At 40.0% G+C, this 14,624-nt stretch overlaps 1 protein-coding gene across 2 annotated transcripts in view; it reads left to right on the top strand.

Moving 5' to 3' along the window:
• The window catches only part of LOC112103410 (nucleoprotein TPR), a 70,046-nt gene that overhangs the window by 49,572 nt on the left and 5,850 nt on the right, over positions 1-14,624 (top strand). The window contains exons 38-46 of one of the 2 annotated variants that reach the window (XM_024195140.2): positions 690-838; positions 1,785-1,868; positions 3,490-3,690; positions 5,291-5,422; positions 5,938-6,028; positions 6,715-6,899; positions 9,215-9,283; positions 9,763-9,854; positions 11,182-11,288. In XM_024195140.2, coding sequence (XP_024050908.2) covers positions 690-838; positions 1,785-1,868; positions 3,490-3,690; positions 5,291-5,422; positions 5,938-6,028; positions 6,715-6,899; positions 9,215-9,283; positions 9,763-9,854; positions 11,182-11,288 — 1,110 coding nt within the window. Of the gene's footprint in view, positions 1-689; positions 839-1,784; positions 1,869-3,489; positions 3,691-5,290; positions 5,423-5,937; positions 6,029-6,714; positions 6,900-9,214; positions 9,284-9,759; positions 9,855-11,181; positions 11,289-14,624 lie in introns of both variants that reach the window. The other variant, XM_024195138.2, reaches the window with a different exon arrangement.

Here is a 14,624-nt window from a genome sequence, read left to right as displayed (position 1 = left end):
GATGTTAAATCTTGTTTGCTACAGGAAAAAGCAGGATCTCCCCTCATTCGCTTCTCAATTTCCTCAATCTTGCTTTGGTATGAAGATTCAGAGTTTAATATAAAGGTTTGGGTCTAAACTTTATAAATGACTACTGTAGGAAAGCAAACTAAATCAACTGAACTGAACATATATTCTGTGATTGTACCTGTACTTTCTTCAAGCCCCCCATCTAGGCCTTAGATGGCAATTTAAAAAAAAATTAGATCTTACTGCTGCATTGAGCATCTGTCATTATAGATGCTTCTGTTATTTGCAAAATTTACCCCCCAAAATTACCCATTGTGACTATTTTTAATGGTCTTTGCTGCTACCCACGGAAATGTTAGCAACCACGTTCTGTCAGGAACAAGACTACTGAAAAACAAACAAAAAAGCTGAAGCAAATCTGGGTTCTGGTGGACTTTGAATAGGGGCCAGTTTCACAGAGGGGGGCCTGCAGCTCAGAAAGCTCTGCTGCCAGCCCTAGTGTGTTCATCCCCAGGAGCGAACAGCAAGACACTCCTATCCAGTCCCAAGTGCTATGGTTGAGGATAGAGCAAGAGGCAGTCTCTGAGAAAAATCTGAAATCATCTTCTTTTCTGCCAGTTTCCTAAACCCTTTTTGTGTGCCATAATGCTCTTGAAAATAACACCGAGGACTCTTTCAAGTTTCAGCTACCCCAAGTTCTTCCTTGCCCAAGCGTCCACGAGAGGAGGAAGAGGATAGCACAGTAGAAAACTCGGAACAAATTTCAGAGGAAACAGTGGATATACCTCTTCCAAAGAAACTGAGAAGCGTACAGAGAGTTGGACCTGAGGTTTGTAAGAAGGGAAAATACTTCCAGTGAATAATTTTGCCCCGCCCAGGATTTGAGATTGGAATAAGCTTTTGACAAGGATCCTGTTTCAAAAGCTTTTAAAATTCTGTTGCTGGCAAAGTCAGGGACCTTTTGTGAAAATGATAATTGACAAACTCTTATCCTGTGGTTCTCAACCAGGGATCCGACGAGCAGGGCTGGCATTAGACTTGCTGGGGCCCAAGGCAGAAAGCCAAATCCCCACCACTTGGGGCTGAAGCTGAAGCCTGAGCAACAGCTTCATAGGGGCCCCAGGCAATTGCCCTGCTTGCTACTCCTTAACGCCGCCCCTGGCTTTTATATGCAGAAAACCAGTTTTTGTGGCACAGGTGGGCCATGGAGTTTTTATAGCATGTTGGGGGACAGGCTCAGAAAGAAGGTTGTAAACCCCTGTTCTATACCATTAGAATAGCCTACACCTTGAACTTCCAAATAAAGCAAAAGTTATAGCATTTAATGGCAGGGGCTTTGTGTTAAAGAGTAGAATTTTTATTAGTTTAAGGAAAACACTGTTAATTTGAAATCCATGCAGTTGAGCGTAGCAGTATTTTGAATAGGCCTTAAAAGGAATGAGGTGGGTGTCAGGAAGGCAGGAGATGCAGAAATTGAAAATGAGAAATAAGGCCGTGGGCAAGAGTTTTAGCAGTGTGGATAGAGAGAAGGCCAGGTCTTTGAGTTATGGAGAAAGAAGCAGCAATAATATTTGGACATGGTCTGGATATTCAGATGTAGAGAGAAAATGGAATCTCATATGACACTTATGAGGAGATGTCAGAAAAGCAGAAATATGAGATTGGATGGAGAGAGGCTAGTCAGCAGTCGCAAGATAGGTATTGGGCATTGATGTAGAAACGGTAGTTGTCTGTCTGACTGACTCTCTTACTATGAAAAATACATGCTTTTTCAGGAGGAAGTCACGGCAGAAGAAAGCACTGACGGTGAGGTAGAAACTCAAATTTACAATCAAGATTCTCAAGACTCCATTGGAGAAGTAAGCAAAAAAAAAAAAAAAAATCTTCATTTTAATTGTAGCATGAACAGCCCTTCCCTGCAAATACCACTTTTGTATTTTAACAATTGCGGAAGTTAGCATTGTATATCAATCTAGTCGCTATTAGAAAAGCGTTCGTTGATGGTAACATCTTTGTGAAATGTCAGTCATAATTTAGAGATTTGTAATGGAAATCATTTTGTATAGATTATAACAATTTTTAGGGCTAGAAGTTTCATTCAGTGTATATTTAATTTTGATTGCGATTTTCACATACCTCCATAGATAGTACTTGGCATGTATATATAACTTCACATTTTCAAAGAACTATATAAACATTAAGTACTGCCACTGAATTATGTAGTAATTTTACTTTTGGGGGAAACTGAGACATAAGGATTAAAGGAGTCACATCAGAGCCAGGATTGGAGTTTGTGAGTTCTAAATTCTTAAATTTCTTGCTTTGTTCCCGCAGACTACACTGCTTTTTTTTCATTTTTTTGGCTTTATGTTGCAGAAAGATTCTGTGACAAATAGTTGAGCATGTTTCAGTCAGCAAGGAACTGGGAGGAGAGGGGGGTCACAAAAGCGTATAGGCAGTGAAGACAATGTCAGTAGTTCTGTTCAGTACCTCAGGGTATGTCTACACTACAGGATTAATCCGAATTTAGATAATTCGAATTTGGGAAACAGGTTGTATAAATTCGATTGTGCGCGGCCACACTAAGCACCTTAATTCGGTTTTAAACCACATTAATTCGGTGGTGTGCGGCCACACTACCCCATTAACTTAAACACAGTAATTCGGTGGTGTGCGTCCACACTAACCCTAATTCGAATTAACAAAATCGATTTAGGCTCTACTCCGTTCGTCGAGGTGGAGTACAGAAATCGATTTAAAGGGCCCTTTAATTCGAATTAACTGGCTCTGTAGTGTGGACGGGTGAAGGGTTAATTCGGATTAAGGCAGCTAAATCCGAATTAAAGTCCTAGTGTAGACCAGGCCTTAGTCTTTCCTTTGTATTTATTTAGAGCCAGATTCCTTGTCATCTCACCACCAGTTTGGCATACTACTCTTTTGTATGTTGATGGGCTCCTCTAACAGAGCTGTTGTAATTGATTTGGCCAGTTCTCCTTTCTCCCAGCTGTATGCGTATTAGGGTAAACCAGAGTATATTATGCATATGCTACCAGCGAGGCTATGTTTACATATCCTCTGGGCACTTCTCCTTATTCAGGCACTATGCCCAGATTGTCCCAGAATGCATCAATACAAATATAATTGCCATCTTTGGTAGGTGTGAATTCATGTAGTAGCATGGTTTGTGGACCCAACAAAAAGCTACTGAGTGGACACAACAAAAATGTGGTTGTTGCAACCAGTTAAGATGAGTGTCACAAACAGATTACAACAACACAACTGTAGTGTAGAGTGGACCCAAATCTGATCTAGGTTCTGAACCACAAGTGGTGACACAGCTGCTTTTAGCAGCACTCATGGAGGGCTTTAAAAGTTAAATGGAATTGGAAATTGACTTAATCTCTCCTGTGGCAAACATTTTTAAAAACACATATATGAAGTATCACTTTTATTTTAGTAACTTTCCTTTATCTTTTAAAGGGGGTCACCCAGGGAGAGTACGCTCCCATGGAAGACAGTGAAGAAACCTCTCAGTCCCTCCCAATAGATCTTGGACCTCTTCAGTCCGATCAACAGAATACCTCATCGTCCCAGGATGGTCAGTCCAAGAGAGATGATGTCATTGTGATTGACAGCGATGACGAAGAGGATGATGATGAGGAAAATGAAGGCGAGCAAGAAGTATGTCTGGCTTATTTGTAGTTTGTAATCTTCAATAACTTTGTGCAAATAAACAGCTCATCCTGCAGGTGGCTACCAAAAAGCAATTAAATTGTTTTGTTTTGTTTTTTCTTTGTAAAGACGAACTCACAATTTACAAACTTCTGCTGTTTAACAATAAACATAGAAAAGCATATGCACTCTTAGAAGTTCTGCGCATCCATTTACCTGGCCTGAGCAGAATTAAAACAATACATTTTCTCATTGATGCAGGAAAAACTAAGCACACAATTCCTGTTAATAGGAATTCTGCACTTATTCATACAGCTGGACATTTAAATTTATTTACTCAACTCAGCTTGATTTTTGAACTGTTGTGAAGTTGACTGAAGCACTCATTTATATAATGAAATGTCTCTGCTAGCCAGGTTGTGGAGAGGTTTTCAGCACAGAAGTAAGTTTGAAGTAGCTATTAAAAAAAAATTCCTATCCTTAAGTGAAATCCTCAGTATTTCTTGCTTCACAAAAAAAAAAAAAAATCAACCAACCCCCAGAATATATCACACTCACATTACCAAATACCTTGAGTTTTTCTGTTACTAATGTAACTTATTTATACAGGTTAAACCTCTCTAGTCCGGCACCCTCAGGACCTGACCGGTGCCGAACCAGAGAATTTGCTGAACCACAGGAGGTCAATGCAGAGTGCCAGCAGGTCTCCATAGGCGATGGAAGTGGGGGGGGGGGAGTGGATGCTGCAGCACCCCCAGGCTTTGCACCTAGCATGGCCCCCTGCCCGGAAGCCCCACTGCCACCTGCCGTCCCGGCCACTGGCCCCCCGCCTGGGAGCTCCAATGCTGGCCCTAGGTCCCAGCCATTTGCCCCTTGCCTGCTGTCCCAGCCGCCGACCCCAGTTCCTCCTCTTCCCTCCTGGAGCTTGAACGCTGCGAATCAGCTGTTTGTGGTACTCCGGAAGCACTGGGAGGGAGGAGGCGGAGTTGGTAAGCGCAGGGCCGCCGGCGCACGAGAGGCGTGGGGAGAGGGGGGAGCTTTGCACCGGTGGATGTGCCGCACCACTAATTTTTCCCCATAGGTGCTCCACTCCTGGAGCACCCACGAAGTCGGCGCCTATGCCAAACCATGGACGTTGCCAGACCAGGGAGTGCCAGATTAGAGAGGTTCAACCTGATCCCCTGAGACCCCAGTTACGATCCCAGCCTCATTATGCCAGATCCTGTACAAACATATACAATGACACAGTCTGTAACCCAAGAGAACTAGCGTGAAGCAGGCATATTTTAATTAGTCACTATATAAACTTTTTTATGCATCTTTGTCACTGCACATTACTCCAGGTGACAATCAAATTTTTCACTTGACCTACTACATTTGAAGTTTGTATATGCCTAAAAGTGAATTCTGAACATCTCTAGAAAGAGACCTTTAGAGAAAATCTGTTCATTGCACACTACAAAATGATTTAGCCATTCTCTAAAATGGCGATAATGATACTAACCTCCTTTGTAAAGGGCTTTGAGATCTATAGATGAAAAGTACTATATAAGAGCTAGATATTATCCTTTTGGGCTTTTCCTAAACCTGTGTTATGCTACATTTGTAGGATTATGAAGATGAGGAAGAGGAGGATGAAGATGATGATGAAGATACAGGAATGGGGGATGAAGGTGATGATAGTAATGAAGGAACTGGGAGTGCTGATGGCAATGATGGATATGAAGCAGATGATGCTGAGGTAAGAGTAGCAACCTTTTGTAGACATATGAGATCTCTTGAGGTAATTGTGATGTTACAGCTTGTTCCTATTGTAATCCACATGTTGAGAAAGGAAAACCTTAATTTGAACTGATCCAAGTAAATTGGATTTTGTGGTTAGGTGGTATATATAGTTCATGTTGCAACTGGTTTTCTTCTTCAGTAAAAAACTTTTCAATGTGTGGAAAGGTTGGATAATACAAAGTACAGGACACAGCATAAGCTTTATAATACTAGAATATGGTAGCTGTGAAGCTAGCCAAGAGTAACTCTTAACAACAAATGTTTATTAGTTGAAACATATTGAATAAATGATATTTTGATATAGATAGGTTTTAAAACTTGTGTAAATGTATACATGGTTGTTCTTTACAACTATGTACGGTATATAAAATCTCTTACGTTTTCATCTTTCCTATATGAGCTTTTTCTATTCTCTTTCAATTATTGGCCTGGTGGGGTTTTGCACTGAATCACTGTTTTATGTATTTTTAGGGTGCTGATGGTACAGACCCTTGTACAGAAACTGAAGAGAGCATGGGAGGTGGAGAAAGCAACCAGAGAGCAGCAGACTCTCAAAACAGTGGTACAATTAATCTGTGCTATCTCTAAAGTCTCTGGTTATGAGGGGGGATGTGTGCAAGCCTTCTGAGCTCTTTCTGTTAAAACATGTATTTTTGAATTTGAGGTGGAAAAGATAGATTTACTGGAGCACACTTTGGGGTGTGCTCCAGTAAAATTCTATAAGCTAACTAGCACTGGGTGTATTCAATATTTGTACGGAAAACATTACTTGCAGGAAGAGCTGTTGATGATTCAGTAGATGATCCTCTTCCCTCTGAGTCATTGGTGAACAGTTACCTATCATGGTGCTAATTGTTTCTTTAACGTGTAGACATGCTGTCTTTCAAATGACTTTTTAAATCCAGGCACTGTTCAATTGTCACTGTTGGTCAATTACTGCTTTTTGCACTCGTAGAAATGTCTGCTTTAGCATGTTAACCTGATTTTCAATTTTGGTATATGTTCTGTAAGTTTTTATTGCAGCTTCATCTCAAACTACTCGTGCTTCAGGATTGATTCCATTTGGGTGGTGGGTGAAGTGACCCATATTCTTTATAAAGTATTACATTGTACATCAATTTTTTTAAGTTGTCATACTTCTGTCATTGCAACTAAGGACAGTAAATTAAAAGAAGTACTGCCTGAATTACTCTGGTCATAGATTTGTGGAGTACAGTGTTTTTATTGTGATATTTCCTTGCATTTTAGGTGAAGGAAGTACAAGTGCTGCAGAGTCCACTTTCTCCCATGAAAGTTCAAGAGAACAGCAGCCAACATCTGCCTCAGAGAGACAGGCTCCTCGGCCACCTCAGTCACCACGCAGACCACCACATCCTCTACCCCCACGACTGACTATTCATGCTCCACCCCAGGAACTGGGACCACCAGTACAGGTAGGAAATCACTCAACGCTTTAGAAAATGAAGGAAACTACTTAATTATGTAGCTTTTTGTAAATAAGGTGTTAGTCCTGTGTATTTGGTCCAACTGTATTACTTTTATATGGTGTCTTACAAAAAGGAAACATACAGATATTAATTGAAACAGCTGAGCAAATTAACTTAAATTTCTCATCTCTTGAAATATGGCAGTGATTTTACTTACTAGCTGTACAAGTGAAATGACTATTACAAGCAGTAAGGCAGTAATGACGGGTGTGTATCTTGAAATGATTATACTAGCACTGTTCTAGTCAATACTTGTCAGTATTTCCACTCTAAAAGCAGTTTTTGAGCAGGCTGTAACTCAACAAGATCTGGCTCCGATTTTTGTTACATATTCTTTGCCCGGATGCAGGTGTGGCATAAGGAAACTCCCACTGTCTTCTCAGCTAACCTTTTTGTGCCCAATGCCTTGCCTTTGAGCTGTACGTGACATCTTAAGATTCTACAGAATTTTAAGCTTCCACTTAAAAAAAAAAAAAAAAAAAAAAAAAAAGAGAGAAAGTCTTACCCTTACGGTTGCAAAAAGAAGCCTCCTGATTGTGAGCTTATTCTTTACAGTCCCCTTGTTCTGAGAGGTGTGCACTGTTCCCGTTTATTTCTATGGGGTGTTTATCTCTGAACCCTAATGACAGATTACATGTCAACATTAACTATTCCACTTTACCAGGAACTTCAGCTAGCATGCTTATATTTCATGGTTGGACCTAGCAGTGAGTAAGGAAGGTAGGAAAGCGGCTGTTTTTAAAAGCATAGTGCTACACAGATGAGTCCTGCAGTGTCACAGGATCTCTCCTTGACTTTCAGTGTATGAGCCCACCCCATGCATGAGGTGTGGGAAATGTTGCAGCTAGTGAGGACAGAGACAATGATTTTCCCTGTACTTTCGTCCTCTCTTGAAAATCAGGGTTCTTTTCCTCAGTGTAGCCTGATGGGGAGCTGAATTTGAAGCACAAATTGCAGAGTGGGAAGAGGAGCAAGGCCTGTGCTCAGCTAGGTACATGTAACAACACCTGCCAAATTTCAAATCATCTCTGCCCCAAGAAAGAACAGATAGAAAAGAAGAATAGAGAAAAAATAAAGATAAAAAAAACAGTGCAGAGAGAAAAAAGGTAGCACACAAGGAAGGATGGGATAAAAGAGGTGGGATAGATAGGAGAATGGGGAAAGAATGGAGAAAGAAGACAAAGACCAGAAACCGCATTGATCATGGTTGGAAGTTGAAGCTAGACAAATTCAGGCTGGAAATAAGGCATACATTTTTAATAAGAGTAATTCATCATTGGAACCATTTACCAATAGTTGTGGTGGAGTCTCCATCACTGGCAATTTTTAAAACAAGATTTAATTTTTGTAAGAGATATGCTTTAGGAATTATTTTGGGGAAATTCTGTGGCCTGAATCTGTATGGGACCTTGCATACTTTATTACACCGAGAAATGTTGAATGCAGCTGTCAGTAGGCTTCTACTCAGTCTGCCTTGACTGGGTCTCATTGAGAGTTGGTCTGCACTGCTGCTTAATTGGTTTGAGAATTTAAGTGGTGAGCTGTGCTGAGCATGCTTCCTCCACAGTACAGTGAGCACCAAGAGAGAGTGGAAGAATGAATGCCAGAAGTTTTGACAGTTCCGTGCTCAGAACTTGAAATTTTTTAATTTTTTTAGGAAAAAAATTAAACTGACCTTAATAGTTCTAACTCAAACACAATTATAATTGTTCATAAATTTTTCATTTGGTTTATTGTGCTCTTTCAAGCGATTATAATATGGTTTATAATATTTTGTTTATTTTCTAAAGCCTTTCTGTGTGTGATGAAGTGCACAAAAAAAAACGCTCTGAGCACTTTACACTAAATGCTAAACCACTGAACCATTTGTTTAGATTATACTAAAATTGTGTCTTGTGAAAATGATTTAAATGCCATTGAAACACTCACTATTTCCTCTTTACTCAGAGTTCCTATATTAATTTCCCCCCCTTTTGGGTGTAATATTGTCTCGTTTTGTAAAATAGTTGATTCCACCTGATTCGGGATTGTTTTAACTATAGGAATTAAGTGCATGATTAAATATATCTGGAATATGGCTTTCACCAATAAACAAAAATATGCTAGCTGGTTTTGTTACTCAAGTCATGCTTTTGGTAGAAAGCCAAAATAATTTCTTTATTTACCTTTTATCACTAAACTTTATTCCTGAAGATATTTCCATGTTGCTAGAATCCCCAGGAAACATTTATACCACTTTTATTCCTCCTTTTACTATAAAGAGAATCCAGATGACTCGGAGGCAGTCAGTGGGACGTGGGCTTCAATTAACTCCTGGTATAGGGGGCATGGTAAGTAAATGGCAGTCTGCTCCTAAAAAACCTTTATTGAGAGAGCACTCTGAACTTTGTAGTCTTATAAGACTACCAGAGCAGTAAAGAATTCCTTGGGTGTTTGTGTAACATTGCAGATAGGTTTAGTCAAGCTCTGGTTTTCATGTTAATGGGACTTCCATCCCTTAACTTATTCCAAATGTGAATACCAGGCAAGGTGTGTTAAGTATAAGATGAAGCTAAAAACCCTTAAGAATCTGGGTCAGTTTAGACACAGCCAATATTTATTATTATTTTTTAGGAATCAATCTTTTAAAATACTTTTTTATTTTGACATTGGTTCCCTTCACACTGTTGACTAGACAAATAGTAGTTAAAGCTGATGCGTCTATTTTTTTGGGAGGGAACAACCTTTGTAGATGAGTTTTATTTAGAAGCAAGCAGAGTAGGAATAATGAATATATTTTAGCTTCTGATCTTAATATTTTTTTCAGCAGCAACACTTTTTTGATGATGAGGACAGGACAGTTCCAAGCACCCCAACTCTTGTGGTACCACATCGTACAGATGGATTTGCAGAAGCAATTCAGTACGTAGAAGTCATAATAATTTAACCAAGTGCTCTTGTATATTTCCCTTTTACTAACAGTTGAATGGTTCTTTGCTTAAAGGTAAATGAAAATATAATGATTTAGTGATTGTGTAGTAAGATACTAAATAGCATTCCATCTACTAGATGGTTAAGAGAAAGTCACAAATATTGAGTTGTTTGACGTACATCATAAAACGGGGTTCAGAAAAGTAAGTTTCTGATCACATTCTAATCTAGTGTAACCTATTTGTTTAAAAAGTCATACAGTTAAATTACTAGGGCAACAGTGGGTTATCATGCTACTTTGAGCCCCTCTTTTGCACATTCACATTAATGCTAGAAGTGACAAAAGCATGTTTTCTCAATATTGACTATAAAGATCAGTTAAAATACACTAGCAAGCTGCTGTGAAGAATAGTTGCTTATCTCAACTTTGAATAGAGGAGAGTGGAGAACATGCTCAGCAGGCCACTTACAAATTAGTTGTGTAAAGCCATAGGAGCTATTTAAATGTTACAGTATTCGTTGAAAGCGATTTTACTATTTTCTTACTAGTGGAGTATTTTTTGACCCTATCATTTTGATGCAGCTGTAATGGAGAAACTAATTCCTTTGGATAATGCTGATAACACTAAGGGCTGGTCTACACCCAGCCGCTAGTTCGGCGGCTGGGGATCGAAGTTCTGGGTTCGACTTATCGCATCTGGTCTGGACGCGATAAGTCGAACCAGGAAGTGCTCGCCGTCGACTGCGGTACTCCAGCTCGGCGAGAGGAGTACCGCGGAGTCGACGGGGAGCCTGCCTGCCGCGTGTGGACCGCGTCTGAACCGCGGTAAGTTCGAACTAAGGTATGTCGAAGTTGCGTACCTTAGTTCGACTTGGGGGGTTAGTGTAGACCAGGCCTAAGGCTTGGTCTACACTTACCCCCCAATTCGAACTAAGGTACGCAACTTCAGCTACGTGAATAACGTAGCTGAAGTTCGAAGTACCTTAGTTCGAACTTACCTCGGTCCACACGCGGCAGGCAGGCTCCCCCATCGACTCCGCGGTACTCCTCTCGTCTAGCTGGAGTACCGCAGTCGACGGCGAGCACTTCCTGGTTCGACTTATCGCGTCCAGACAAGACACGATAAGTCGAACCCAGAACTTCGATTCCCAGCCGCCGAACTAGCGGCTGGGTGTAGACATACCCTAAGTGTTATCTATGTTTGGATACTAATCTTATTTGTATCATAGATAATTTGTTTTCCTTATTCAATTAAAATAATTTTATTATAGTTTTTAGTTTATTAAACTGTTTACAGCACATTATGCATCTTTGTAGTTCCCCCCAGGTTGCTGGAGTTCCCAGATTCAGGTTTGGGCCTCCAGAAGATATGCCACAGACTAGTTCCAGCCACTCCGATCTTGGCCAACTTGCATCACAAGGAGGTAAATCTGTGTAATACCTTTGTTTTATGATTGTTAGAAAAAATGTAAACAGCTTGAGAAACTAATCAAGCTTGGGTAATTGTCACCTCCATTCCAACTATATCCTTGTCTGTATTTTTGTGTAGTTGTAGGAAGGGTAGAAGGACTAAGGAGGCAGAGAAGAACTTTTGCTTATCTAGTACTGTTAGCTTTGTCATTTGTAACTACTATTAATGTAAGGATGATTGACGGTTTAGGCTTGGAAAGACTCGATTTTTATTAGTAAATGTAGGTAAATGTCAATTTCACCATACATACACAAACCGATGAAAAAATATTTTAATTGATGTTAACTGAAATTTAAAGATAAGCAGCATTTTTCTTACTTTGTCTGAGAACTTAGTTTGTTTTAAGGATGTTTACTTTGTATATTTTGACATGTGATGTTGACAACTTTTTATGATTTCATGCTTATAAAGCTTTAACTTTTCTGAATCTCAACATCTATTGTCATTAAATAATTGTCTTACCCTCCACCTCCATAATTTCCAGCAACTGTGAAAATATAAATTGATACAAATAAAAAGTTGCTTAAATAAACATGGATATTATCTGTTAAAATTATAAAATTAATTCTGCTAAGCCTATGTTTAGCCATTTAGAATAGCATGTACAAGTATTGGGAAAACCAACACTAACGCAGTGAAGTAGGTAGCTTGTTGAGCCATTGTGTTGTCAGGCAGACACTGCCTGCGTCACCGTATGTGACAAATTGAAATTTGATTTCACACAAGCAAAATTAAAACACACAAAATATAACAGATGTTTTCAAATTGCACAGCATACAGTTCTCTAGCATGTCTTGATGTGTGTCTCTGTTGATCTTCTCACCATTGGTTCAGGTGTGTCGAGATCTATTGTACTCAGTAGATTAGCCTCGATGTCCCACAAGAAAGTTTTTGTTACTGTCACTCTCGTGTGTGTATTGCTGTATCTGGGCCTTCCATGCATAACATATGAAACATTAATCTGTTCCAAAGACCAAATCTCTACTTCCCTGTCTCACTTTAAACTATTTCCCAATTGGATTAGTCTCTGCTTCCAGGAGGGATACTGTTAAGCTGTGCTCTAACTTCATTATTGCAAAGCTAGTGTAAAGGAATAGGGCTGGCTTTGTGTTCTTGAAGGTAGCTAGATAAAGATGAGCCTGAAGCTGTGACTGAATATGATAGCCCACTGAAAATGCTTTCAATTCCTATGAGCTTGAACCTGGGGACATCCAGCGTCAGTGCGTTCCTTATGATCAGAGCTGCTGTGGTAGAGTACAGAAGAGAGCAAGTCTTTGAGATAGATATGCCCTTGTCTACTATGATGGTGGGCAGGCAATTGCTCATTCTTGTCCTTGCTGCTGTTCTGCAGCAAGCAGTCTCCCTTCCATGCCTTCCTGGCAGCACAGAAGCAACGGTAAGAGATTTGCTAAACCACTCATTGTAGGGGTGGCACTGAGCAAAGTAGTGGATTGAGAAGAGTCAGAAAAGCAAAACGGAGAGAAGATCAAGAACTGAGGGCAGTAATATTTTGTTGAGAAGTACAGCACCATCACTAAGATAAGCTTTGGAAAAAGAAAAATTGCTAGGGGATTGCACGTTTTATAGCTTGTGTAGGCAGATCTTATTGCACACACGAAGGGCTCCCTGCATTCCTCCAATCTTCCTATAAGCCTCCTGTGTGCCACTGTCTCATCCCTCATATCCAGGGATTCCCTGCAATTCCCTCAATCTCCCCCAGACAGGTGTTCTGTGTGCCCTGCATTCCTCTTTCTCTCATACCAGACTCCTCCTTTCTCCTCCCTACCAGCTGCTCTATGTGCATGCCCATTCTCACTTCCCCTGTGCCTCCCATTTCCTATGATAGAAGATCTGTGTTCATCACCACCCATATCCGGATCCCCCAGCCTCCCACCTATCAGGAGTTTTGTGTGCCAAATACTGTCCTGGTCTCCCTTTCTTCCCCTCCCCCATGGCATGGGCTCTGTATGCGCCCCTATGCCCTCTTTTCCCCTCCCACCATACCCAAACCTTCTCCCACTAAGAGTTCTGAGTGCCCCCATTTCAGCTTTCCCAGTTTTCCCCCACACCATTTCCATCATGGCAGGATCTGTGTGTATGCCCCTACCCCACCACCATTATTTTTTTTCCTGACTGGAAGATCAGTCATTTAGTGTGTCAACGTGTTAAACTGAATTGAGAGGATAGACAGAGATGAGATAGGAGTATTATTGTGCTGGAAGGCATTAATGGGTGGTGTCAACTAGTTTGATCTTCAGACAACTGCAGAGGTGTTCAAGGTCTCTGGTTTGTGCTAAAGAGTTGGCAGTGGCTTCATGTATCCACAGTTTTCACCCTTTGAGTTTTTCAGTTTTATCCAAAATCAAGAGGGTGGCCATTGATGCCGAGAACATTCCCTGGAATTTTGGAATTGATTGGATTCAGAGTTCAAAAGTTACTGCATTGCATGCATGCATACATACAGAAATGCCATCAAGTTAAGTGTAAGGCTTTCACAAGCTTGCCAAATGAGACATTTTCATAATTGCATAATTACCTAGCGCCTGTCTCTTTTCATAGGTTTCAATAAATTTAGGGGAAATTATCTCATGTTAACGAACCTGGGTACTTAGCAGCACAATATTACTTTCTGGCCTTTTTGGCAAGACTTGGCTCTAAAATAAATTGATCCTGGTTGAGATTCTCTTGCAGTAGTAAAAGTCTGACAGATTTCAAGTAAACAGTAAATATCCTGGGATCTTCCAATATTCATCTGAAAAGGATATGACAGTTTAATTGAGTGAGAGTGAACCAAAGCTTAAAGGATGGGCTGTTTTAAAAAAAATAGAGTAAAAAATATTCAGATTGCTTGAAGGCCCAAACTACTTCTGTTCAACCTTAAATTCTGTAAAATAAATTTCCCATTACTGAGTGACACATTTATTTTGGAAATAACTTATCTTTGTTTTAAGTAGCTTAAACTAAGTTGCATATGTACAATTAATAGGATTTTCACTCATAGAATTGAAAAAAAAATTCCAAGTTGGTCAAAGGAAGCATTATCTAATGGTTAAAGCTCAGGTCAGTCATCAGAAGATTTAGGTTTGGTTCTTAGCTCTCACTGATTCCCTGTATAACCTTAGACAAGTCACTTAACTCATCTGCATCTATTTCCCTGTCTTTAAAATAGAGATATTTTATTTAAAGTGAGTGTAGTTTTTCATTAATACTGAAGAACTTTGGGCTGAAGGTTCTACATAAGTGCAAACTAGGTTAACTCTTGAGTAATCTCAATTACTCAGTCTCAGTA

The sequence above is a fragment of the Terrapene carolina genome, unplaced genomic scaffold (genome assembly GCF_002925995.2).
Source record: "Terrapene carolina triunguis isolate 2854851 unplaced genomic scaffold, T_m_triunguis-2.0 Scaffold211, whole genome shotgun sequence".
Classification (NCBI taxonomy): domain Eukaryota; kingdom Metazoa; phylum Chordata; order Testudines; family Emydidae; genus Terrapene; species Terrapene triunguis.
This window is presented reverse-complemented; position numbering and strand designations above follow the sequence as displayed.